At 49.9% G+C, this 22,667-nt stretch overlaps 9 protein-coding genes across 12 annotated transcripts; 3 read left to right on the top strand and 6 right to left on the bottom strand.

Moving 5' to 3' along the window:
• Nucleotides 1–359: 359 nt before the first annotated feature.
• Nucleotides 360–1,672, top strand: PV09_00465 (uncharacterized protein). The gene is made up of 6 exons (XM_016353208.1): nucleotides 360–498; nucleotides 601–672; nucleotides 733–919; nucleotides 979–1,071; nucleotides 1,121–1,158; nucleotides 1,214–1,672. The coding sequence occupies exons 2-6, from the start codon at nucleotides 670–672 to the stop codon at nucleotides 1,346–1,348; spliced, it is 456 nt and encodes a 151-aa protein (XP_016219465.1). The 5' UTR covers nucleotides 360–498; nucleotides 601–669; the 3' UTR covers nucleotides 1,349–1,672.
• PV09_00464 lies at nucleotides 1,195–4,272 on the bottom strand. 2 transcript variants are annotated; one of them, XM_016353207.1, is made up of 3 exons: nucleotides 4,092–4,272; nucleotides 1,864–4,042; nucleotides 1,195–1,809 (listed from the first exon to the last, which is right to left on the bottom strand). In XM_016353207.1, exon 2 carries the CDS (start codon nucleotides 3,713–3,715, stop codon nucleotides 2,741–2,743), a length of 975 nt encoding a protein of 324 aa, XP_016219464.1. In that variant the 5' UTR covers nucleotides 3,716–4,042; nucleotides 4,092–4,272; the 3' UTR covers nucleotides 1,195–1,809; nucleotides 1,864–2,740. The 2 variants fall into 2 exon arrangements, with proteins under 2 accessions (XP_016219464.1, XP_016219463.1); XM_016353206.1 differs by having other exon boundaries at nucleotides 1,195–4,042.
• An 854-nt stretch (nucleotides 4,273–5,126) lies between these two features.
• Nucleotides 5,127–7,774, bottom strand: PV09_00463. 2 transcript variants are annotated; one of them, XM_016353205.1, is made up of 7 exons: nucleotides 7,280–7,774; nucleotides 7,113–7,187; nucleotides 6,810–6,919; nucleotides 6,545–6,762; nucleotides 5,869–6,461; nucleotides 5,619–5,820; nucleotides 5,127–5,546 (listed from the first exon to the last, which is right to left on the bottom strand). In XM_016353205.1, the coding sequence occupies exons 3-7, from the start codon at nucleotides 6,907–6,909 to the stop codon at nucleotides 5,202–5,204; spliced, it is 1,458 nt and encodes a 485-aa protein (XP_016219462.1). In that variant the 5' UTR covers nucleotides 6,910–6,919; nucleotides 7,113–7,187; nucleotides 7,280–7,774; the 3' UTR covers nucleotides 5,127–5,201. The 2 variants fall into 2 exon arrangements, with proteins under 2 accessions (XP_016219462.1, XP_016219461.1); XM_016353204.1 differs by having other exon boundaries at nucleotides 7,113–7,774.
• Nucleotides 7,775–8,448: 674 nt separating this feature from the next.
• Nucleotides 8,449–9,003, bottom strand: PV09_00462 (uncharacterized protein). The gene is made up of 2 exons (XM_016353203.1): nucleotides 8,834–9,003; nucleotides 8,449–8,754 (listed from the first exon to the last, which is right to left on the bottom strand). The coding sequence occupies exons 1-2, from the start codon at nucleotides 8,912–8,914 to the stop codon at nucleotides 8,476–8,478; spliced, it is 360 nt and encodes a 119-aa protein (XP_016219460.1). The 5' UTR covers nucleotides 8,915–9,003; the 3' UTR covers nucleotides 8,449–8,475.
• A 1,480-nt stretch (nucleotides 9,004–10,483) lies between these two features.
• PV09_00461 (uncharacterized protein) lies at nucleotides 10,484–11,535 on the top strand. The gene is made up of 3 exons (XM_016353202.1): nucleotides 10,484–10,785; nucleotides 10,836–11,022; nucleotides 11,091–11,535. The coding sequence occupies exons 1-3, from the start codon at nucleotides 10,702–10,704 to the stop codon at nucleotides 11,273–11,275; spliced, it is 456 nt and encodes a 151-aa protein (XP_016219459.1). The 5' UTR covers nucleotides 10,484–10,701; the 3' UTR covers nucleotides 11,276–11,535.
• Nucleotides 11,536–11,706: 171 nt separating this feature from the next.
• Nucleotides 11,707–12,858, top strand: PV09_00460 (uncharacterized protein). The gene is made up of 3 exons (XM_016353201.1): nucleotides 11,707–12,117; nucleotides 12,172–12,444; nucleotides 12,546–12,858. Exons 1-3 carry the CDS (start codon nucleotides 11,960–11,962, stop codon nucleotides 12,550–12,552), a joined length of 438 nt encoding a protein of 145 aa, XP_016219458.1. The 5' UTR covers nucleotides 11,707–11,959; the 3' UTR covers nucleotides 12,553–12,858.
• On the bottom strand, nucleotides 12,419–15,692 carry PV09_00459 (uncharacterized protein). The gene is made up of 2 exons (XM_016353200.1): nucleotides 15,556–15,692; nucleotides 12,419–15,504 (listed from the first exon to the last, which is right to left on the bottom strand). Exons 1-2 carry the CDS (start codon nucleotides 15,595–15,597, stop codon nucleotides 12,727–12,729), a joined length of 2,820 nt encoding a protein of 939 aa, XP_016219457.1. The 5' UTR covers nucleotides 15,598–15,692; the 3' UTR covers nucleotides 12,419–12,726.
• Nucleotides 15,693–15,849: 157 nt separating this feature from the next.
• Nucleotides 15,850–19,002, bottom strand: PV09_00458 (uncharacterized protein). Its single transcript, XM_016353199.1, has 2 exons — nucleotides 16,812–19,002; nucleotides 15,850–16,647 (listed from the first exon to the last, which is right to left on the bottom strand). The coding sequence occupies exons 1-2, from the start codon at nucleotides 17,379–17,381 to the stop codon at nucleotides 16,414–16,416; spliced, it is 804 nt and encodes a 267-aa protein (XP_016219456.1). The 5' UTR covers nucleotides 17,382–19,002; the 3' UTR covers nucleotides 15,850–16,413.
• A 622-nt stretch (nucleotides 19,003–19,624) lies between these two features.
• Nucleotides 19,625–22,321, bottom strand: PV09_00457. Of its 2 annotated transcripts, XM_016353198.1 has the most exons (6): nucleotides 20,883–22,321; nucleotides 20,406–20,793; nucleotides 20,306–20,353; nucleotides 20,218–20,250; nucleotides 20,082–20,165; nucleotides 19,625–20,018 (listed from the first exon to the last, which is right to left on the bottom strand). In XM_016353198.1, the coding sequence occupies exons 2-6, from the start codon at nucleotides 20,694–20,696 to the stop codon at nucleotides 19,974–19,976; spliced, it is 501 nt and encodes a 166-aa protein (XP_016219455.1). In that variant the 5' UTR covers nucleotides 20,697–20,793; nucleotides 20,883–22,321; the 3' UTR covers nucleotides 19,625–19,973. The 2 variants fall into 2 exon arrangements, with proteins under 2 accessions (XP_016219455.1, XP_016219454.1); XM_016353197.1 differs by having other exon boundaries at nucleotides 20,406–22,321.
• Nucleotides 22,322–22,667: the final 346 nt, after the last annotated feature.

Raw genomic sequence — 22,667 nt, 5'->3', positions numbered from 1 at the left:
CTCTAGGTGTCAGTCCTGGGAATGACGCTTGAGGTCATAGTCGGCTACTGGAGCTGACGTGAACAGCCAAGCGGCGGGATGATGCGAGAACATATCGGGGATGCCTGGAGAGAGAGAACGGGCACAAGGCGAGGACGCAGCCCATGTTGCGGCGGCCATGACGCGCTGCTGCCTCGCCGAGCAATGCGGTGCGGCAAAGATCGTGGCAGCGAGAGGTTCAGCGGTGGTTGGCATTGTGCGCAATATCGACGACGGCAAAAGTTCGTCGTTGGCTTGGCCGCGCGTGGGTTGTTGCTGGTGACGAGGGTCGTCCTGCCAAATGTGGCCGTGCTGGCAGCCAGGCCGCAGCAAGAGCACCAGTGAAAACACCCCACTAAAAGGCGGCCCAATTCTTGCACAATCGCTCACAACACCTGCATCAACAAACTCTCCTAGCCCCTTCCAAAGCCTCCCCTCCCAAGCCTCGAGTGTCATACCCTTCCCCGGGATTGAAAAGAAGTGAGTTGTTCGTATCTCGGCACACTGGCCCCCGTTCTCCTGCGCCGACGCCGCGTCCGCTCGCTTGACTACCACCCCGCTGACCTCCGGTTCTGTTGACAGCTTGAGTCGCGCACGCCTAAGCAGCTCGTTCAAGTTCTCTGCATATCCGTCTCCGCACAAACAGCTAGAATGGTACGTTCCAGACTGAAGAGCTGCTACGTAGCGGCTTAGCGCTAACCCAGCGCTGCTTAGGCCGCCTCGGGAGTCAGTGTCCACCCGGACTGCATCAGCGCATTCAACGACCTCAAACTCGGCAAGAACACGAAGTACATTATCTACAAGATCTCGGATGACTGGAAGGAGATTGTTGTCGAGGAAACATCCGAAAACGGTGACTGGGACCAGTTCAGAGAGAAGCTTCTGAATGCGAAGTCCAAGGGTGTGTGAACATGGAGCCCTGGCTGTCCGACACAATGGCATGCTAACAAAGAGACATAGACAAGAAAGGAAAGGAGGGCATCGGCGGCCGCTACGCCGTCTTCGATGTTCAGTACGAGCTCGAAACCGGCGAGGGCACCCGCAACAAGATCAGTAAGGAGATTCTTCTCGCCATTTTCGGGCATTTGCTAACAGTGGGCAGCATTCATCTCCTGGGTTCCAGACGATGCACCACAATACGTAAGTTTTTTTTTGGTGTGTTGAGAGTCATGATTAGTGCTAATAACGAGCCCAGCCGCGCATGATGTACTCGTCTTCCAAGGATGCTCTCAAGCGCTCGCTCAACGGCCTTGCTGCAGACATCCAGGCCAACGACGCTGACGATATCGAGTTTGAGACCATCTTGTCCCGCGTTTCCAAGGGCCGCTAAGCTCTCCCAGTGAGAACGCAGTCTGAGTCTTCGAGGTCGACGTAGCATCGGTTGGCCGTAGCAGTGGTTGATGCGTGCCTGACTTGGCCTCCGATGTGTACACCATAGCTATACTCTGGAGCAACTTTCATTTCTACTTTCAAAAGTCGCCTCCTGTACTCTCTCGTCTTTGAAGAAAACTTCTCACGCAAGATATCTGGAGCGTTGATCGCCGGCTCTCGTGTAGGCGGATGAAAAGCGTTGGGCTCAGCAAGGTGACATGAGACTTGCCATGTAGGGTACGCATAGAACGAATTGCCTTCCTCTTTTGGCCCTGTGTCCGAATCGGCTTTGTTCTGTTCTGTTTTGTTTCTCTCCGTCCGACTCGCACTCGCAAGCATGCAGGCCAGCAGGGCGTCACGCGAGTGCGTCCAGCCTCGTGTGCAGCCTGAGGCGCCAAGGGTTCTCTCTGAAGAACGAGCCTGGGGTCGGCAGAATAAATGACCGTACGGAGTTCGTTATCAGGGGGGACTTACCCGTTTTGGAGCAATTCCATCGACTTCTCCGATTGGCCTCCGAAAGTTTTTTCGAAGCTTCCATCGCTCAAGTGGAAACTTCCTTGCCGTGCATACATTCCTTCTCCTTCATCTTCATCTTTCACCTCTCCCATACGGTCCGGAGTTCTTTGGAGCAAAAGGCTAGGGCATCTTCCATCAAAGTCCACCTCGTTTCCTCATCTTCTTTGCCTCTGCATTGCCAATCACATAGAAATGCAACGCGCATTCTCCAGAACAGGAGCTTCGGCTCTGCGCGCTCGCGCATCCATCAGCCATCAGCAGCTGAGGTTTGCACACAAGGTAAGAGGGGACACGTCGTCGATTCTGTAGATGGACTGCCTGCTGATGACGATGGACAGGAGCTCAAATTCGGTGTCGAGGCGCGACAGCAATTGCTCAATGGTGTGGAAACTCTGGCGAAGGCCGTTTCGACGACCTTGGGCCCCAAGGGCCGCAATGTGTTGATAGAACAGTCGTATGGCTCTCCCAAGATCACTAAAGGTACGTCTTGGTCAATTCTCTGCTCGCGAAGACAGAAATGCTGATGAAGAACACCGTAGATGGTGTCACCGTCGCCAAAGCCATTTCCCTCAAAGACAAATTTGAAAACCTCGGTGCCCGCTTACTGCAGGACGTTGCATCCAAGACCAACGAAGCCGCTGGTGATGGCACGACCACCGCTACTGTCCTTGCCCGTGCTATCTTTTCCGAAACCGTCAAGAATGTCGCTGCTGGCTGTAACCCAATGGACTTGCGAAGGGGTACTCAAGCCGCTGTCGACGCTGTCGTCGAGTACCTAAGGCAGAACAAGCGCGACATTACAACCAGCGAGGAAATCTCACAGGTCGCCACCATCTCAGCCAATGGTGACGAGCACATCGGAAAGCTGCTGTCTAGTGCAATGGAAAAGGTTGGCAAGGAGGGTGTCATCACCGTCAAGGAAGGCAAGACCATTGAAGATGAGCTCGAGGTCACTGAGGGTATGAAGTTCGATCGCGGTTTCATCTCGCCATACTTCATCACCGACACCAAGGCCCAAAAAGTCGAGTTCGAGAAACCACTCCTGCTCCTGTCTGAGAAGAAGATCTCGGCTGTTCAAGATATCATTCCTGCCCTTGAAGCCTCCCAGCAACTCCGCCGCCCTCTTGTCATCATTGCCGAGGATGTCGATGGTGAGGCTCTCGCAGTCTGCATCCTTAACAAGCTGCGTGGACAGCTGCAAGTCGCTGCTGTCAAGGCTCCTGGCTTCGGTGACAACAGGAAGAGTATCCTTGGCGATATTGCCGTTCTGACCAACGGCACCGTGTTCACGGACGAACTGGACATCAAGCTTGAGAAGGCGACGGCGGACATGCTCGGTTCCACCGGTTCCATCACCATCACCAAGGAGGACACTGTCATCCTCAACGGTGAGGGTAGCAAGGACGCAATTGCTCAGCGAGCTGAACAGATCCGTGGCGTCATGGCCGACCCATCTACCTCGGAGTACGAGAAGGAGAAGCTGAGCGAGCGTTTGGCTAAGCTCTCTGGCGGTGTGGCTGTCATCAAGGTCGGTGGTGCCTCTGAGGTCGAGGTCGGAGAAAAGAAGGACCGCATTGTTGATGCTCTGAATGCGACGCGCGCTGCCGTTGAGGAGGGTATCCTTCCAGGTGGTGGCACTGGCCTCCTCAAGGCTTCTGCCAACGCTCTCAAGGATGTGAAGGCAGCCAATTTCGACCAGCAGCTCGGCATCGACATTGTACGCAAAGCCATCACCCGCCCGGCGCGCATGATTGTTGAAAACGCTGGTGATGAGGGCTCCGTCGTTGTTGGTAAGCTGATGGAGGAGCATGCCCAGGATTTCAACCGAGGCTATGACAGCTCAAAGGGTCAGTACGTCGATATGATCCAAGCTGGTATCCTGGATCCATTCAAGGTGGTGAGGACTGCACTTGTGGATGCTAGCGGTGTTGCTTCGTTGCTCGGTACCACTGAGGTTGCCATCGTCGAAGCACCAGAGGAGAAGACTGGGCCAGCAATGGGCGGCATGCCGGGCGGTATGGGAGGCATGGGAGGCATGGGCTTCTAAGCTAGGAGCTCAGCTTGTATGATCCGTGAAAGAAAGAGATGATGCAAAGATCATAATACCCCCTAAGCCTGGATGTACAAAACCTGTTGGCTTTTCTGGTGTTAGCGAGGAGATTGGTTTGGAAGTGGGTTTGGCACACCAAAAAAAGGCTCTCCGCTCTTCACACGTGTTTTCTGAGAATTGCATTTACAGCGACTATGTAACTGTTTGGCGGCGTCTTCATACCTGTACGTATAGCATTTTGTCTTAGTAAGAGGAGGGAGGAAAATCAGTGCAAATGAGATCTGAGGATGGAAGCTGAAGTTGTACATACAACAAAGCATGTAGCAGTAGAGTATCATCAGGCAAGGAAAGACAAACTTTCTTCCGTTTTATGGTATTTATTATGCGTGAGCACATCTTGACGTTTCTTGACTACAACGATATGGCGAGACATTTTTCTGAGAACTACTCGATCGCCGCCCCACCATTCCTAACCTCCATGCCCTCGAAGGCACGGCGTAATTGTCTAGAATACACTCGACTACCCGAGAGGCACAGCGATGGCCGCATTTGCTACGGGATCGTCACCAAAAAAAAGTGAAACTCATAAGAAATGCTGCATGTGTCGCTTTTTTCGTGTCTGTCACGAAAACAGCCGCTCCATACCACGCCCACGGTTTGCGGGCAGAGGGAGCTAGCCAAGACTCAGACGAGTTGTAGCGACGAGTCAAGATTTAGTGCTTGGGTTTCGCGGAAATAAAATGTAGATTAAGATACGATGCGTGGGAGCACGCCCTCGCCTTCCGTGTGATGCTTACCACTAGTCGAAGTGACTTTCCACACCGGCAGCGCAGCGCAAAACTCTGGCGCTCTCCCTCCCTCCCTCGTCTACCCACGCCTCATTAATAAAACGCATTTTCTCAATGCTAGTGGTGAAATGCTGTGCTCGTGATGTCTCCGTCGCAAAGTCCAGAAAGCAGTCCTTCTGCACCCGATTCCCCTTTCGTGCGAGACAGGTGTTCATGAAAGAGGCTCATCGGAAAGATATACGCACACAAACACACACACACACATATATGTATATATATGTGTGTGTGGTGGGTGGGTGTGGGCAGGTAGGTGGGCGTTGAAAAGAAAATTTTGAAAGGATGTTGGGCACAATTTTATCAAGTAATCTCGAGAGTCACTGTTCAAATGTCCCGGTCCTACGGATGATCGTGAAGAGATCAAAATATTTTGCGACTGCTTGATCCATCCGTGGATCGTGCTATTCCCTTCGATAGCTCCATTCCTCGTGATGACGAGCAATTTGCTTCGGTGTCGAGGTGCCAGCTTCGTCTTTGTCTTGATCTTGATCTCCGTCTTCGTCAAGCTGCTCCGTTTCCTCGCAAAGACGGAAGTCATCTTGATCTTCATTGATCAAGGTACTATATTCATTGAAGCTTGGTGAGCTGGTGCGACCGAGTGCGACGGTATCAGTACCCGACGACCCTTCTAGACAGGCGGCCTGAGTAGCAGTGTATAACGTGACTTGCCAACTTCCGCTGCTCGAGAAGTTGCTACTAATATTTTGCACATGTTTGCAATCTTCATGAACATGAAATGAACTGGTCTTGAAAACTTGGTAAGAACGAGGTTCAACAAGCGAATAGTGAGAGAAAGCCTTCAACGGGTTGATACTAACAGTGTTATAATGGCGTCCGAACGACTTGCTTTGGTCCGACGATTCGTCACTTGGGCTTATGAGGTTGAAGCTCATTGGTTGACCAATTTCACTTGCATGAGGAACGTATTTTGTGAAGGTCATGTCACGGCAAAGCTCTTGGCCCTTTTCTTCGAAAGGCTCATTGGGCGGTTGGAGCGGTTCATGAAGGGAAATTTCATCACTATATCTTGTTAGCCATTGGAAGCAATTCAGTTTACAACGGACGTACAGGTGCGGAAATTTGAGATTCGCTTGATCATAGCTTGCAAAGCCATCATACTCTAGTCCATGGATCGAGAGAGCCGATGCGCCGTCGGTGTTGGATTGTGATGTACTATTGATTTGAAGAGAATGGTGTTGATCCGTTGATTGTACAGCATGCTGGTCGTTCAAGTTTTTTTCCAGCTTCCTAGCGGTAAGACCACGAATGGGCTTCTGGTTCTTGTGGAGCTTAGATTTGATGTGCCTGGTGGGTGAGTTTGTAGTGGGAGAAGCGGCACCAGGAACAGGTGGAATCTCATCCTCGGCTTCATCAACATCGACATTTTTATCTTCTTCGTTCCTTGATTCTAGTGCCCTCTTCTTCCTCTTCTTTTGGATGGCTTTCTTTGCACGGGTACGCTTATTCCTTGACTTGCTGGGTGACTCTGTGTATTCAGACTCGGAATCAGATATTCCTTTTTGCAATTCTTGTTTGATATTTTGGCGCGAGATAGTTTTTGTTGAGCGAGGATTTTGCTTCACAGATGAAGTAGGTGTCTCTAGCACTTGTACGTGTTCCCCATCTGTTGGTTCAACTTTAAAGTTGTTGGTATGTTTTTTCTTGAACTTTGAATCAGTAAACTAGATTGTGCAACAAAAGGGAAGGCAACGAAAAAATTGAGTCAGATACAAAGAGCACTTACTGGCGTCTTCCTGACTGACTGAGGGCCGCTGTTGCCTTTACCTTCCTCCTGATCTTGAATGTACCTCGCACGACGTTTGGTGAGCTGTTGAACTAGTGCGTCCCCAGTGACAAATGGAGCAACGGCTTTTGCTGCCTCGTCAAGTGCTTTCTTAATATCAATTCTTTGGCGCTGCGCAGCAAGACGAAACTCCGCAAAGGCGAAGGCGAGCTTTTCATCTGTTACAGGTTAGACGGTCATCTTCAGTCGCACGGTTGAACCATACCACTCCAGCGAATGATCTGCCGGCTAGTTGCACGCTTCGGTGTTTTCTTCGATGGAGTACTTAAAGGGTTGCCCTCGGTATCGCTACCGTCCGAGGCCATGACTGCAATCCTAGCTCCGGTTAGCAACAAAGCCAAGTAGAATGAGACGTTCGACGTGGCTGTTTTTTGTAGATTTCAGAGACTGAGGCTGGCCAATACAAAACTTGAGTCTTCGAAGAAATCCAGATCTCGGTTACCCAAGGCAATGCTCTGGCCCCCATTTGTTTTCCTTGCCAGGTTGTGGGATTGTGAGAACTACTTACCCCGAGCTAAGCTTTGAGAAAGTGTCCAGAAGGTGAGTGAGATACTTTGAGCGTATTGTACGTGAGAATGCAGAACTAGACGAAGAAAATGTCACATGAACTTGGTGTTGTTGTTTTTGTTTTCGATTTGGTTTTTGGGTGATGTGAAGAGTGGGATAGCAACCTACGTCCAGGATACGGCCACTTGGATATCTGTCTCGAGAACCGTCCATATTACGGAATTATCACATGACCTCAATCTACACCAAGTACATAGATAAAAGTCACTTGGCTCTAGGTTTGTTGCGCTATTGCATCCTAAAGAATGTTATGTGATGGATACCACGGTGGTTGTCGTCTGGATCAAGTAGAATCGCAGCCATTGCAAATGAACGCATTGCCGAGAAAAAAATGCCCAAAAAAATCAAATAAATCTGCGTCCGTTGCTTAGCGTGAATCTAACAGCCTAAAAACTTTTTGTTTTCCTTAGAATATCTTTGCCAGTGTGTGAACTTTGAACTGATGTCTTCTTTTCCTCAATTCGTGCGTAGACGCTGACGAAAGTCGAAGTGAGCAGCTCCTACGAGACAACAAAGACGAATAAGTATTTATGCATTAATCGCCTCACAGGATGAAGACAATGGGTGTCTGCGTCCAATTTGGCGCAGGTTGAAGTGGACGGGATGTAACTGATGCCAGCCTGTACTTGATCAAAAATGTGGAGTCGATCCGAAAACTGAAGCATTTGCATTCCGCTAACGTAAGTCGCTTACTTGACTCGAACTTGTGTGCCCACACCACCATCAGTCAAGTCATACTTGCTTTCTATGAGCTGACGCTCTCGTCATTTATTTGTTAATTAAACGAAAGCTAATTCTCTTCTTGGCCTTGATCGAAGCCAGTGTCAAGGACCTGGACCGCAAGCAACATGAACGTTCGCGTCGAATGAGCTGCTATCAGACACAGCCTGGGTCTCCCTTCCTCACTCGGTCATTGCTTCTCAATGACCGGATCTTTTTGATATATATCTCTCTTTATTTGGACGAGGCACAGTTGCATCGCACAGTGGCCCCAAATTACCAAATGACTACTGCTGAAACGGAAGTGACTTTTTCAAACTTGATCATAGTCCTAGGACGGATCGTTTCAACAATTGGATTGATCAACAGTCGAGGGATCGGCTCTTGAGGCAAAGAACGCAATAGAAGTCTGAGTTAGCTGCATCACCACCGATTTTAACTATCGAAATGTATGTATGGGCAGAAAGGTTTTGATGACTGTGTGATGTAAATTTTTGCCTTTGGTGAGATACTCCAGGTAGCCTCGGTGCTCGAACATCGCGATGCCGAACGCTTCAAGCTCCGCGACATCCTCACCTTCACCTTTAAACTTCATCGTCATCGTCTCTCACTCTTTGTGGCTTGCTAGATTCTTCTACTTTGATTTTCTTGACTTTTGTCGCCTTCTTTGGACTCTCTTTCTTTAGCTTGCCAGGAGACTTCTTGTCGACGCCACCGACAGGGGCATTTGATACACTTCTGCACGTCGAGACGCCGTTCGTGTCGTCATGACTTTCCGCCTTCTTCTTCGCGACCCGGAGACGCTCCCTAGCACCTGCAACGGACTTGCTCCCCATCAACCTTGCCGCCTTCTCCCAGTCAATCTTATGCAATGGTCAGTCGACAAATCAAGCGCAAGAACATAACGATGGGGATCGCAAATATGGGAGCTGGAAAACATACGTCAGCGTTGGAAACCTTCGCCGCACAAAACGCGGCGGCCATTGCAAGGGTATCATGTTGGTTTAAACCCGGCAGATTCATTTTTTTTGATGCTGACTACCGAATTCCTGTTACGTTGAGCAGCATCGACAATTGCGTGAAGTAAATGTATGATAATCAATGTTTCTTGCAGTTTTGTGAAGTTGAGGCGGAAGCTCGAGTACACTCTCAATGGTTTATAGTGAGCTTGATGAGTACGGTCTAGCCGCATCTAAGCGGATGCACGACATATCACAAGTTTGACTTATTCTGCATGTGGAACGTGTCTATTCTCGTGACGGCCATTCACTGTTTGGCTCATTTGGAGTAGGCCTCACTCTGTTGCCCGCACATGTACATTGATCAAAGCCATAGAAATTGAACATATTATCAGCTATGTAGGCGCCATTGACCGAAGACAAAGCCCAGGAATTGCCGTCAACCGTCAAATTTATCTCTGTTGCTACATGGTTGATGTTCGGTAATCCAAGAGTACGCATTGAATTTCCATACAACATTCTCCTTCTGAACAGTTTTGCTGTTCGAAAGGCATGCCGTTTTGTCCCAACGCTCAGGCATTCCTGCCGCCATGCTTGAGTTGCTCTAAACAATCGACTCCTATTCCTTTTCACATCTTCATCTGGACTTTGATGCGATTCTCGGCGAATGGCGAGAGTGGGCCTTGATCAACTTTAGATTATTCAAGAGCCGTGAGTTTGCATTTTAGCTATGAGCTTGCATCTTTGTCAGCCTTGCGTCTGTACGGTTACTTCGACGGTTCAGCCTCTAGATTTTTTGATGTGCAGGGATAAGACAGCACGCCGTCCGTGGTCTGATGGCGACGGAGATGCATGCGTGCTGCATGACCATTAGATATATTATTTGCTTCGGCCACAAATGATCAATTGACCTAGTTGGTACCAGACATACTTCGGAGACCGACTCTTCCCAACTTGCCCCCTTCGTTTCTACTTGCCGATAATGGAGTATGGAAACTGCAGAGGTTGTTGATCAATAGTATTGTGGAGAGGACCAAGTGGTTATGGATTGAGATATTCTGCGTTCATAGTGGTCCCTAATTCGATGCATTTTATCGAAGGATGTGTCTCGATCTTAAAGTTTGCTCCGTGAAAAAAAGTGTCAGACAACGGTTAACAGTGTTTTCCAAAGTGCAGGTTGTTACTGGATATAAACATTGCAGCCCGCAATTTGAAACCGTGCGCCTGTTTGTTTTCAAAAATGAAGAAGGCTGATATAAGAGACTGTAGAACTTTAAAGACAATTGGGTCAAATGGGCTGTGAAAGAGAAATCTCGTTTGCGCAGTTGAATCCTGGACATTAGCAAGGCGAAGAGCAAGGCTGGCCAATCGGAAGTTGTTGCTGGAAACCGTCTCACCACTATCAACCACATTCTGCACGACTGCTCGCAAAAGTTGGAACAGCTGCGCCTGTGGAGTCATACTCACATGAACTTTGCGATGTATCTGCGAAAAACGTTTTCCTCTGTTTCTAATTGGTCTCGCCCTGTTCTGATGTCTGCTTTTACGAAGTTTAGAGGATCAAGCCAGACCTCCAACGTGAAATGTGAGAGGGGAACTTCTCGCATGCTTCCGGAAGACGATGAAAACCAATCATGCTGCCGAAAGATAGTGTTACAGTGTTCTGATTAGCTTTTCGATGAGGCGACCGAAGTTGCGTGTCTAAGCGGATCGTCTGTTACCTGTGATTTTGACCGTTGCCTTGTGAACCATACCGAGACCTGCACTTTTCATCACAAACCTTAACCAACGCTCTCACTTCTACGAAAAAGAGTCTGAAATAAAGGCAGAAATCCCTTCCAAACTATAAAGATGCCTGTTGACTGGAAGAGTTCTGAAAACAACGAGCGTCTGCTCGCTTGCTTATTCGCTTCTCTGGAAGAAAGCGGCACAAAGGCACGTACCTCACACAGGTCATTTAGAGTTTATCGACTAATCCTCCGAAGATCAACTACAAGCGCATCGCGCAGTTGTTCGGTCGAGGGACAACAGGGAATGCTATCGACTGCAACTTTCGCAAGATCCGCGCCGCCGCTAAAGAGATTAAGAAAGAATTTGAGTCTGGAGTCACCCAGCCTGCTCCTCCAACGACTCCCCGCAAACCAAAGACCCCCAAGAAAGAGCCTTTATCTAGTGAGTTATTCATATACCAAGTATCAGCGTGAATGGGAACTGATTTTTTCCTCTTCTATTTTATCTAGCTATTAAAAGTGGGCGTGTCGAGAAGCCTTCCACTCCTTCAAAGAAGAATAAGACTGCGGTCGGGAATGAGGAGATGCTTACTCCGCCTGAAGATGGAGGTTTCGGCATGATGGATGAGTTTCCAGAAGTCTATGGTGATACCACTCACGGCCTATCAGCTATTCATTATGAAGACGAAGTGTAAGGTGTTCGTTGTGACCGATGACTTTGACAGTCCAACGTTGTCCAGAAGCATATTCACAACGACCACAGGGTAGCGTGAATTTTTTCTCTCTCTTTTTGGTAGGGCCTCAATCAGGCGCATATGTACGCGCGGCCAGTAGAAATCTCTAAAAAACATTAGCGAGGACTTGCCCAGGTGTTATTGCCCGTGGGAGACGTAGTGAAACGACAAATCATAGGAAGTAGGTCGCCGTAATCAGCCCAACGACCAGATCGACAGGCTTTCTCCTTACTTTTCATTTTTCAAGCAGAATCTTGCAAGCAAAGATGAGTCATTCGTGATGTGAGCGCAACCTATCAAAACGCGTAGCCACGTTCCTGCGTCTTTGCCATGCATGAACAAAACAGTCCGATCAGGCAACTCAGCTCAGTTTGTGATGTATCGCACAAATACCCTGTTCACATTCAAGCTCTCTACCCTACTAGTCCACCCAACAGCGTAATCTGGGGAGTGGAAGTGAAGTAAAGTTGAAAGAAAAGTGAGCGAAGTTGCAGCTTTAGCCAATCGATAGTATTACCCACCAAATTGAGGCGACAAGCTACTTCTTCGTGCTTCTTGGAATTCTCTTCCCTCTTTCTGACGACAAATTCATATCGTAAGCACGAACAGATTGGCAAACCCAAAAAACTATAAAGCCTAGCGACCATGCCAAAAGGTCAGCCTTCAGGAGATCGTATTGTCTGGGATGATGCCAACGAGAAACACCTCCTTCTTTGTATCCTCGCCGAGGCAAACCCAGCAAAGCTTGACTGGACTCGCATCGCTTCGAATTTCGGCAAAAATCTGAGCTCAAGTGCTGCCAGGCAAGATTGCCGACCTTCTCTTTGTCAATATTCTTGAGCTGACAAAGCTGACAGTCAAAAATACGCCAAAATTAAAACTCGTGATCGGCAGCTTTTCGAAGGAGGCGGAGCCACTGGGGCAACGTCCTCTAGTGGCAAGAAAATCACGGCAACGAATACCAAAGCTACGCCGACGGTCACCAATAAACGCAGCAGCAATGGCGGATTCAAGAACCCCGCCGCTTATAGCGAGGAAGCCGATAACGACAAACTCATGAGGAGCCCAAGCAAGAAATTTAAGATAAAGGAAGAAGTTTGTGCGGAGACTTGTAGTGTTTTATATGACGAGTACGTGTCTGCTGCTTCTGAGCTGGCTATTTTTTGTCCTGTGATTAGGCTAAAAATACTCCGAGTCGTCGTCTTTTTTCGTACCGCTTACTCCTTCTTAGGGTTTAGACATTGATATCATGTTCGGAAGAGTGGTCGAATGACGACCAAAATACGTCGCCGGTCAAAGGTTCTTCCGGTGTGCGCTATGCGTCTCTAAATATCTTGACGCATCGGTAAAGTCGGCGGTATCTAGTCTGCTCAAGTCATTTGAGCAGAATTGCTGCCCTTTGACATGATACATTAATCATCCATGAGCTCCCTATTAAAAAATCTCCAGATCTGTCTTCCGGCATCCCTCCCCACCAATTGGTCCAGTTCTCCATCTTCAGCGTTTGCCAGCTCTTGTATGTTTCTAACTTCCAAACTCAGCCTAACAATGTTTTTCTCTGTAACGCCGGGTACAGCTCTCAGCATGTCCATCGGATCCTGATTGAACGTTCTCCCAGTTTCAGGGTCCTCGCCTTCCTCTAGTCCAATCATGACTGCTTTGTACGGATCTGGCTCTTCCTGTTGCTTTTTCAATTCCTCAAAGATCTGTACGGTTTGATATGGTGAGCTCGACCAGATAATACGTAAGCGTGGAAAATGCAGAGTAAGCATAACAATCTTCGACTGTAGATCAGGCGCGGCCATTGCGGCTGCTGCTGCAGAGTTGGTGAGATCAGCAAATGGTTCTAATGTAAAGCTCTTTACGTCGCCGAACTCAATTAGGAGCATTGGGTTCTTATAATGTTCTAGCATTGTTTCGACCTGGTTGTAGAGACGTCCGCTCTTGAATGATCCAATGAGATCGCTGACAGATTTCCGCTCAACGGCAATGGTCGGTGATAATATGTAGTCGCCAACGGTGAGTTGAGCAGGAATGACTTCCATATCTTTGGCGTGCAAAAGCCCAGGTAGCTCTGAACGAAATTCTCTCATGTCTGCAACGATGCGTGGTTGAACGGCAGTTGCTGCTATGCGCCCACCACCGGCGATTCGGGTGTTGATCGTCCTCAAGAATTGCTCCTCCGGATTTTTGGGCGCTTGGTCTAAAGTTAGTGCCATTGTGGCTCTCTCTTTGATAAGACGAGTGAACGCATCCTTTTCCCGGCGAACCGTGCTAAGATATCGCTGCTCCTCGACGGAGCCTCCGTAATACATGAAATAAACACGCACATTCCTATCCGTATGCGAGCTGCGGTAAACTTCAACGTGTCGGATGAAGGCGGCGTCTGGCTCGTACATGATAATGTATCGAGGCCGAACTTCTTCAAGTACATGCTCGTCCATATCACCATCGTACGGATGCACCACAAGCAAGTTGTCTAGATCATAAAGTTCATAATAGTCCTCCATCTCCTCAAGGGGGTCATTTGTAATCTCGTCTTTCTGCTGAGCCTCAACGGCAGTAACTTGCAACTCATTTAAGAGTTGAGCCATATGCGCATCACGGTCTCCAGCAGTTCTAACAGCGAAATCAGTGCGGCCGATCGACGTGGCTGCATTTGACGCCCCGCGAACACGACGCCTCTTGTTCGCTGGCGCTCTGCCCCGAAGCGACTGTGCTTTGGAGTCTGCAGCGTCGTTAGTACTGCTCTCATGTTCCGCTTGAAACGAAGCCGCGATTCTAGAAAAGTTGCGTTTCCAATTGATATAATTTCGTAGCTTTCGTCGCAACATGAATGACGCCGAACCCTTGGCCTCGGATTCGACAGCTTTGTCACTATCATTATCATCTTCTTCCCCTTCTTTTCCTTCGGGTCTGATATGCATGGACTGCATGTATTCTTTGATTTGACCAGCGGTTTGCAAATCTCCACACATGACGAGAATGGCACCGCTTGAATCATCTCGAGGTACTGGATTGTAGTAATAATCTCTCTCAATTTCGTCCAAGATTTCCGCCAACATTTCCCATTTCGGCAGTTCTTCCAACACTGGTTGGACAAGATTTCGTCGAGGGGAGGATCGGCCATTTGTAGTAGGGGTTCGATCTGTTAAGTCACCCTTATACACGCGTTGCTTGGCAGTCTGAAACATGGTGTGTGCAGCGTCGAGCAGAAGCCACGGACTTGGGTTTTCTCGTCGTTTGCCATCCTCAGCTTGAGCATTCGCCAGAACAGTGTCGAGGTACTTGAGAAAGCTAACACAATCATAGGTCAGGACAAAGTGCAGAATATCCCTAAGAGTTCGCAGATCATTGACGATCTGTTTGCTTCTCGGACTGGTTCGATGCCACACAGGATCCAGTTGCCTCATGATGATTTGATAAAAGTTGCGCTGCAATGCGCTATCCAAATTCCAGTCATCCATCTCAAGACCGCTGTTTAGCTTCCTCAGCTCGCTTATACTGGCCTCTATGCATTCCAAGATGGCATTTTGTATGACCCGCATACTTTCGGTCATGCTGACCTCCAGTTCGATGACTTCTGCTCTTTTTTTCCCATCTAACGAGCTCGTCACGTCTGCTTGGAATCGTGGATATAGCGAAGGTTTGCGGAGAAAAAGGTTACGCAAAGTGTTTGCCAAAGGCGAAAAGCCGCTGACAAAGGCCTCTGGGGCGTCCGAAAAGGCTTTGAGGAAGCCATCTCTATTCTTCTGTCGAAACTCACGAATGATGAACGCTTCCACAGATGTTGCCGTGACCTTTTCAGCATGTAGAATGATCATGCCTGTTACCTTGGAGCCATCAAGCAATCCGGAGAGCAAGTCGACGATCAGGATCCGAGACGTTATGCAGAATATTCCCGTATTTTTATACAGACTTTCTCGGCTCGTTGGCGTCACAGTGTCGGTGTTGATGGTCTGAAGACCACGGCATTTTCGCGAACCCGTAACTGTCGCTTTTTCTGCCAGTGCCTCACCTATCCATTCGGATTCGCGCTCGTCTGCGCCGACGACGATTATGAGGTTGTTACCGGCAGCGTCAAAGGCATGAAGGAGATTCGTCACGATTCGCAAGAGCCCTAACCCTCTCGCCAGAATGAGCAGCTCATCTTCTTCTCTGAGCTCGTGGAAAATCTGCTGTTGAAAAGCCTAGTGAGAAGCGTTAGCTAAGTCATGCGAGAGAAAGAGACGGGCTTGTACAAGAGGCAAAGATAGCTTCACGGGTGTATTTTCATCCCCCATTACTTCTAATCATGAAGCAGCAGCCATATCGTATGCTGAAGGTTGCTTCAAACGAGACGCGATCAAGGCGCAATCCTACATGAGTTGTACGTTGGGAAATGATTTTGACACTGGGTCCAAGGTCTACTCTCGACGCCGACTTGATGACGAAAGGTCAGTGCTCCCGACGCGCTCTCACATGACTGAAATGGAATCAAGCACGCTTTTTCAGCCATCGAAGAGACTGGAGACACAGAGAATTGAGCAAATGACATTTGCTAGAGTGCTTTCGTAGTCTTTTTTTTCTATCTCAAGCATAACGCCTCCAACATGAAAGCCAGTAGTAACTGTTCGTCCTTACCGACGACTCAACCGTTAATTGCGTAACCAGAAATTACCAAAACACATCACAAAGAGCCAACCCATATTCTTGCATTTGTACATGGAAAACATTTGCGACCTGCGCCAGATGGCTTTGGCCACCAAACTGGTCATTTAAATCAGCTGTCGTTTGTACATCGCTTGCTCCAAGCAAATGCATACGTTGCCCATCCAATGCTGTGCTAGTCTCAAATATGTTCCCGCCTAAATATCTAGAGCACTGTATAAAGTCGGCCATATATCATACAAATTCGTTAGCTTCACCGATCGCGAAGATCTGCCTTGCCCAAACGGCGATCATTCAGAAGCTCAAACCCCGAGCAATGGCCGTGCACGCGGTGCTCCCATGAGCACTCCTGCTAGTAAGATCCACCTCCATGCTGAAAGGATCCAGATGGACTGTGCCTCCCGTATCAGGTAGATAGACAGATGCTGGATCATCCCAGGCCTAGCAACTCACTGATACAGATGCGACTGTGGGCCTTCCGACGTTGCGGATCCAGGATGCTCGGCTCCAGCACGTTCCTCATTATCGTCTTCCTCTTGAGCTTCCTCTATTCTTTCTTGTTCTTCGAGCTCGGCAGCCTTTTCTTTGCAGGCAGCTGGGGAAAATCCATTGCCGACCTTTGCTGAGATTATCCGCCAACGATCATGTTCGTATTCTCGTATAGCGTTGCGAAGCTTCAGAACCTGGCAGGTGTGCATTAGCGCCGAGACATGAAATCGAAACAAAGACCCTAGCCGCGAAACACCGGGCTTGTATCGTGCCGAAAGTTATAACATGGGACAAGCACGGCATCCGTGCTCGCATAGGAGCCGAAGAGAAAAAAAAACGTGGGCAGTGCTGAACTCACCATCTCATCGGTCCAGACAGTTGCCTTCGCTTTAAGTTTCGTGCAATAGCGGACTTGCAGTGTTCCAGAACTGCGACCGGGGAAGAAGTCCGCGATTTGTTTCCACGTCAGGTTCTTCTTCTCCTTCAGATCTACAAGCAGTCCATCGTCCTCGGGTGTGAACTTGAGCTTGGGTCCCCTTGGTCGCGGGGCAGGAGGGGGCATACCCTCTTGCCCGACCATACTGGGTGGCCCTTGGTGATGAGATGGCGGAGAATTAAAGCGCTGTAACTTATGTGGCGGCGGCTGGTTCGGTAATCTGTGATGGTGATGCTGTGTGGCCAACGAAGAAGGATGTGCTGGAGGGTATTGCCCCGGCAAAGGCTGATTGTGACGTCCATGAGTGAGCTCTACGCCAAGCTCGTCTTCTGTGCTTCCAACACCAGATAGACCCGCGAGACCTTGGATATCAAGCTGTAGATCGTCGTGAGGACGACTGCGCTTTCGGCCATGCTGCACATAGTGCATATGTGAAGGACCTGGACCATAGTTTGGCTGCTGGTGAGAAATATGGGTCTGGTTGCGCAACATGTGGGGCTGTCGAAGGTCGTGATGCTCTTCTACTGTACTGACTTGCAACAAAGATGAAGGGGTTCCAAGACCATGCTGTGGCTGAAGTGATTGTACCGAAGCCTGTTGTTGCAAGAACGGATTCTGCTCTGGGTGTCCCAGCGTGTACTGCTGCAGCAAATGCTGATTGTCCACGGCGGTGGGGTGCGAGGTTGCGGACTCTCCTTCTCCCGAATGTGGTTCTTGTATGCCATAATCGAGGGAGAAATCTCGATATGACCTCGCCAGCGTTGCGATTATGCATGGAGACTGCCAGAGCTTTGGTGGCTCTGGCAGATCGCCGTGTGAGACCGAAGTCAGGTGGAATGCAGCGCAATAAAAGAGAATGACTTTAAGAACAACTCTGGTCGCGTGCGGTTGGTATTGCCTCGTTGGGACTACGATTCTGACAGATGCTGTGATTGGAGCAAGATGGAGCTCGGTGCCATCAACGAAAAAATGAGCAGGTACAAAGTGGTTAGCGAGGTAAGGATAAAAAAAATTATCTCGACCGATATAGACTTCAGAAGGACAAGATCTTGTTCGAGTACGGGCAGGGTGTGTTGCGCGTTATAAACCTCTGACCAGGCCAAACTGTGAAAGCACTAGCTATGCCTGGACCACAAAAACCCATATCAAGATTGCAGATGGCAAAGCCGAGCAGCACCGAGACACAAAAGCGTCCACGCGTAATCAGAGATGTTCTTTGGGCAAAACGATCTTTGTTCCTGAATGGTGGAAGGCATGCTAAGTTTGGTAAGTGGAAGGCACTGATTTAGATAGCAGCATCATGCGGTGATCCATGGCCAGGGTGCGCCCTCGGCTTTGCGATCTGGGGACGCTGTCGTAAGTGCCAAATCTTTGGCAGTACTGGATAGACCCAGCAAACAACTGGCCAGTTGGGCAAATTCGAGCCACAGGAGAATGGAAAAATGTGGTGCTAGGTCCACCCCAAGGTAGCCTCGCGCCAATCCGAGCGATCAGATAGCCTGGTCAATTCTTCCAGAACGCGCACGGAAGATCTTCAAACTGTATCAAACTTTGTGAGGCCGTAGTCTGGCCATAGCAGAAGCCTTGGTTATTGATCATGAATCGCGATTAGCATCGACTCGGCAGACCTTGCGAGCGCCACAACCCTGAATCTGCACGACATCAAGGATGATGGAGGTACGTTATGCCAGCAGTCAGCAACCAAAGCGCCTCGAGTGGAAAGATCGCAGGACCAGGGCTGATGTGCGAAGCGAGCAGTGGCACGAAGACAGAACAAAGACCTAAAGCAAAAATGAACCCTCGCACGAGCCGGGGGACTGAAGAGATTCGTCAGAAGATGCTGTAGGTATCCGCTGAGGCGCTAGGCTAATGAACGTCAGAGCCGTCCTCTGCAGTTGTTTCATATATTAAGGCCCATCCTGGCTATATTTGAGGTGCCAGAGTGCCAACTAGCTTGGAGAGATCCTTCGCAAAGCAAACAATCTCCGAATCAAATGCTTTGGAAGGGCCCCAGGGCTAACATGAAACAAATCACCATCGTGTCGGTGATAGATAGACAATGACGCGAGGCGGCATTCACCATTCTCAAATGCGCGATGGGAAGACGTTCTCCTTTCCGAGCGTTCCTAAAACAGCCGCGGTGGCTGGTGCTCAGCCAAAGTCAGTCGAAGCTACAGTGGCTGAAGAGAATCTTTGTTCGCCCAGAGCTGCGTCTGCCCGAGTGGAAAAAAAAGTCAAAACAACGGCGCGATGACAAAGTTCGAATTTCGTGTGTGGATTGCGCTAACGCCTCGTGTCTATTGCCTCTCTCAGCACGTTGTTTGCTATTTTGGGGCTGTGAATCAAGAATGGCGACGAAATGCGCCGCTATCTCAGCGTTTCGATGCCCGTACCCACTACAAATTTGACTAATTTGGGTCCAATTTGAGGAAGTTGGCCCACGCTACCGTCATGTACGTGCCTAAAAGAAATGTAAGGGTGAGAGCATTTTCTAATTCAGCGTCGCGTATGACCTCATATCTGCCTCGACATCGTCCGTCTGTCGGCTGATATGTAAGACCTCAATGTCTCAAGCACCCATGAACGCTCGAGCCGTCAAAGCGCACACATTTGTGCAACCGTGTCTACCGTTCAGTTTTCTCAGGCGTATTGACTCAAGTCTCTAGCCCTGAAGCACAGCATGATGGCTCGGTTACACTGTGTGCCCTGATGCATCTCAGCACGGGCGAAGCACACGGAACACGCTTGCGCCTGGAAAACGCGGATTACGAAGAGAATGTGAACAGACTTTGTGAGTAGCTGTGGAGTCAGACCTGTTTTCTCGGACTCTTTCGCTGGCGTCATTATATGCCCATGCCCGAGTTTCAGTACTACGGCTTCTCAAATGTCGCCTTAACGATCACCGACATGATTTCCCCGCCGAGCCTATGCCTTTCCTCCATTGCGTGTTTGCGACTGCCGAAATTCATTGAAACAAAATTTCTGAACACTGCATGCTGATGCACAACGCCTTGGTGTAACAAATGGTGGTATCTCGAAGGTTGTGCGCTGAACCCAGAACCGAACGACCTATGGGAAAGATCCTTAAACCTTTCCACTGAAATGCTCCTTCGCATACTGCTCGCAGGCCTAGAGGGATCAGTTCTGCAACCAAAATCTATATTGGCGATGGTCAACGGATGAGTCGCTTACCTTTGCCGGCTTTCCCACTTTTTGGCCAATTACCTTCCACTTATTTTGCTCATATTCCTTGATCGCTGCCAGAAGCGCGGCGCTCTAATGGTATGATAGTTAGCAACGTTAGAGTGGAGCGACCTGGACCGTTTACCTCGTCTTCGGCGAACTCGGCATAATGCATATCCTATTTTCCCATTTAGTCCTTCTCAGTCCAACAGCGCAGAGCTAGAGAAGCAGACCTTATACCAATGCTTCTTGACACTCCCTTCTGTGCGGGTTGGAAAAGACTGCAGATCGTTAGCAGAAGAACCAGGCTGCCATTCGTTTCCTATAACAAACCTTGGCGATTTCGCTCCAGCTTTTCCCCTCGTCACGCATCTTCTTCAGGCGAAGTTCTTCCGCTGGTGTCCATGGGGTATTTGTTCTTCCCTTTTTAGGTGGCGGGGCACTTATCGGTGGCTCCGTAGTTGGCCCTGCGGACTCAGATGCAATCGCAAAGCTGGATGGACCGGGCGGCGGCGCTGGCGCTGGCGCGATAGGACTGGGCGCGATTTGTTGACCGGAGAGTCGCCTCTTGCGCGGGTTAGGTGGGCTTGCCACGGCGCTCGTCGCCTCTGTAGATTGATTCATGGTTTGTGCTGGTGAGATCGATGGCAACAATGTGGGCTGAACGGGTAAGGCTGACGGTGGAGATGGCTTGAGGTTATGTTTCGAGGCTGAAGTGGTCCTGCGATTCGGCACGACTGGGGTCAGTCGAAACATCCAACAACATGCGAAAGCGGTACTTTGACATTCAATGGAAGTATGAGTACGAACAATGTTGCTGAGAGTGGTGCAAGTCTGAATTATGGAGAGCCTCACGACATGCTAAGACTAGCAAACCAGCACGTGGAAGAATGCACTGGGCGCTAAGAGGGATCTAGACGTGGGCGCGGATATGTGCTTGACAAAGTAGAGTATGCCTTGGATGTAGTGGTGTGTTTGAGAGAAGGCTTGTGAATGACATCGGTTTGAGGAGCGAGAAGCTAGGAGGCGCAGGTTAATGGGGAAAGCTGATCATTGCGTGCGGTCAAAGAACGCGCATGCATACGGCAGCACGAGTTGACAAACCACTGTGAAGAAGGAACAGTCAAGGCACGAACGCCTAGGTCAGCAGAGGAGCTTTTGAACTGGGTTCACAGGAGCAGTATGCAGGAAGGGGATGGTGACCAAAGATGGCTCTGGACGCCATGGTTTATGTACAGCTACGAGGGTCAGGTGTAGGAGAGGACGAGGCGTCAAGTAGAGATACTTGGTCTCGTGTTTCCCCTACATTGAATCAGGCGGGGTAAGACAATGCCTGTTGAGCATGAGCTGCATTCCGCCAGAAGAAGTTTAAGGTGGGGATACAGGCAGGATGCAATCCAATTACATCACGCGCCATTGCGGTCTATGCAAGTCGAAGTGGTCGGTCCAGCAGAGCTGGGGAGTCAAAAGACTTGCTGGCTTCGTGACCGACGCGGCCAGGGATCGAAATCCATGGAGGGCGGACCAAACGAGGTAGGTTATGTCGGCTCTACTCGAGATCGTCGTACAGGGAACGAACGGCTGAGGTAGCGGCGCATCGAGCAAAGTAGATGAAGAAGCCCTCGAATGTTGGCTGGAATGCGGGGCTGGGAGGCGAGCACCTTGTCGCTTAAGCTGCTCTATCTGCAAGCCATTTGTGCAGGACTGTGAGCATATCCCGATTGGCGCACTAGCTGACGACCAGCAAGCCATCGGACAGGTTTTGTTTGCGAGTCTTTCTGATTGCGCACTGACAAGAGTCTGGCACGAACCGCTCCGTCCTCTGGCTTCTCCAGATTTTCGGCCGCCCAGGCGGGCATGATTGGCTGCGCAGTGCGGAGGCTGTTCTGCAGAGACCAGGCCGGTGGGAAACGCACGAGCAGCTCGCCAAGCCAGCAGAGAACCGTTGAGCTAGTTGACGCAACAAAACAGGGCAGAGGCGAGAGGCGAATCAATCGTGCTGGCGACGTTCGCTGGCTGGTAGCAAGATCCGATACGCAACTGTTTTGTTTCGAAAAGCTGCCGTTTGTGGATGGGCGTCGACGTGGACGTGTACGTGGACAGCAAAAAAGCTCCGACGCTCGCTCGGCGCCGTTGATCTTCTGTCGTCTGCGCACGCGCACGCAGACTGCGACAGACGCCCCGGATCCGTGACGCAGTTGAAGAGCGCTGCAAACGACACGGCGCGGATTCTGATGGGCCTGGGTGACTGCGCGCGAGGACGGAGTAGAGACTGGAGCAACTGTCGCCGCCGCCAATGGGCCAATGGGCAGCGGCGCTTGTGGCCTGGGCGCCTGAGCACGTGACAGAACCCAGGGTCGTCGGTGGGAACGGCGCCCGCTTAGACCACGACCTGTAACGTCCCCTCGTCACGCTCAGCGCTCTCTACCATCTGCTTTGGCCTTCGAAAGAAAAATTAGAACATTGCGGATCTATAAGTCTCACGACCGCCGAACTCCAGCGCTCGTCAGCGACGTGAGTGACGAATGGCATGCGTGCTGCTCAAGCACCCTCCGCTCTCGCTCTCTTCTGTCCTCCACAAAGTACAGTGATCAC

This window comes from Verruconis gallopava (genome assembly GCF_000836295.1).
Source record: "Verruconis gallopava strain CBS 43764 unplaced genomic scaffold supercont1.1, whole genome shotgun sequence".
Lineage (NCBI taxonomy): Eukaryota > Fungi > Ascomycota > Dothideomycetes > Venturiales > Sympoventuriaceae > Verruconis > Verruconis gallopava.
The sequence above is the reverse complement of the archived record's forward strand: the minus strand, read 5'-3'. Positions and strand labels throughout refer to the sequence as shown.

Bases quoted from the DNA above. Each gene is read 5' to 3' on its own strand.
- PV09_00465 (XM_016353208.1), top strand. The intron at 920-978 runs GTGTGTGAACAT...AAAGAGACATAG, and splicing joins TCTGAATGCGAAGTCCAAGG to ACAAGAAAGGAAAGGAGGGC. The intron at 1,072-1,120 runs GTAAGGAGATTC...AACAGTGGGCAG, and splicing joins GGGCACCCGCAACAAGATCA to CATTCATCTCCTGGGTTCCA.
- PV09_00464 (XM_016353206.1), bottom strand. From the start codon at position 3,715: ATGCTCCTCCATCAGCTTACCAACAACGACGGAGCCCTCATCACCAGC.
- PV09_00463 (XM_016353204.1), bottom strand. From the start codon at position 7,324: ATGGACGGTTCTCGAGACAGATATCCAAGTGGCCGTATCCTGGACGTA. The intron at 6,920-7,112 runs GTAAGTAGTTCT...AACCGGAGCTAG, and splicing joins TTCTCAAAGCTTAGCTCGGG to GATTGCAGTCATGGCCTCGG. The intron at 5,547-5,618 runs GTTAGTATCAAC...CAAGTTTTCAAG, and splicing joins TCGGACGCCATTATAACACT to ACCAGTTCATTTCATGTTCA.
- PV09_00462 (XM_016353203.1), bottom strand. From the start codon at position 8,914: ATGAATCTGCCGGGTTTAAACCAACATGATACCCTTGCAATGGCCGCC. The intron at 8,755-8,833 runs GTATGTTTTCCA...CCATTGCATAAG, and splicing joins CGAAGGTTTCCAACGCTGAC to ATTGACTGGGAGAAGGCGGC.
- PV09_00461 (XM_016353202.1), top strand. From the start codon at position 10,702: ATGCCTGTTGACTGGAAGAGTTCTGAAAACAACGAGCGTCTGCTCGCT. The intron at 10,786-10,835 runs GCACGTACCTCA...AATCCTCCGAAG, and splicing joins TGGAAGAAAGCGGCACAAAG to ATCAACTACAAGCGCATCGC. The intron at 11,023-11,090 runs GTGAGTTATTCA...TATTTTATCTAG, and splicing joins CAAGAAAGAGCCTTTATCTA to CTATTAAAAGTGGGCGTGTC.
- PV09_00460 (XM_016353201.1), top strand. From the start codon at position 11,960: ATGCCAAAAGGTCAGCCTTCAGGAGATCGTATTGTCTGGGATGATGCC. The intron at 12,118-12,171 runs GCAAGATTGCCG...CAAAGCTGACAG, and splicing joins CTGAGCTCAAGTGCTGCCAG to TCAAAAATACGCCAAAATTA.
- PV09_00459 (XM_016353200.1), bottom strand. From the start codon at position 15,597: ATGGGGGATGAAAATACACCCGTGAAGCTATCTTTGCCTCTT. The intron at 15,505-15,555 runs GTACAAGCCCGT...GCTTCTCACTAG, and splicing joins TGAAGCTATCTTTGCCTCTT to GCTTTTCAACAGCAGATTTT.
- PV09_00458 (XM_016353199.1), bottom strand. From the start codon at position 17,381: ATGTTGCGCAACCAGACCCATATTTCTCACCAGCAGCCAAACTATGGT. The intron at 16,648-16,811 runs GTGAGTTCAGCA...CACACCTGCCAG, and splicing joins CTGTCTGGACCGATGAGATG to GTTCTGAAGCTTCGCAACGC.
- PV09_00457 (XM_016353197.1), bottom strand. From the start codon at position 20,828: ATGTTTCGACTGACCCCAGTCGTGCCGAATCGCAGGACCACTTCAGCC. The intron at 20,251-20,305 runs GTCTGCTTCTCT...ATGGGAAAATAG, and splicing joins TCAAGAAGCATTGGTATAAG to GATATGCATTATGCCGAGTT. The intron at 20,166-20,217 runs GTAAACGGTCCA...TCATACCATTAG, and splicing joins CCGAGTTCGCCGAAGACGAG to AGCGCCGCGCTTCTGGCAGC.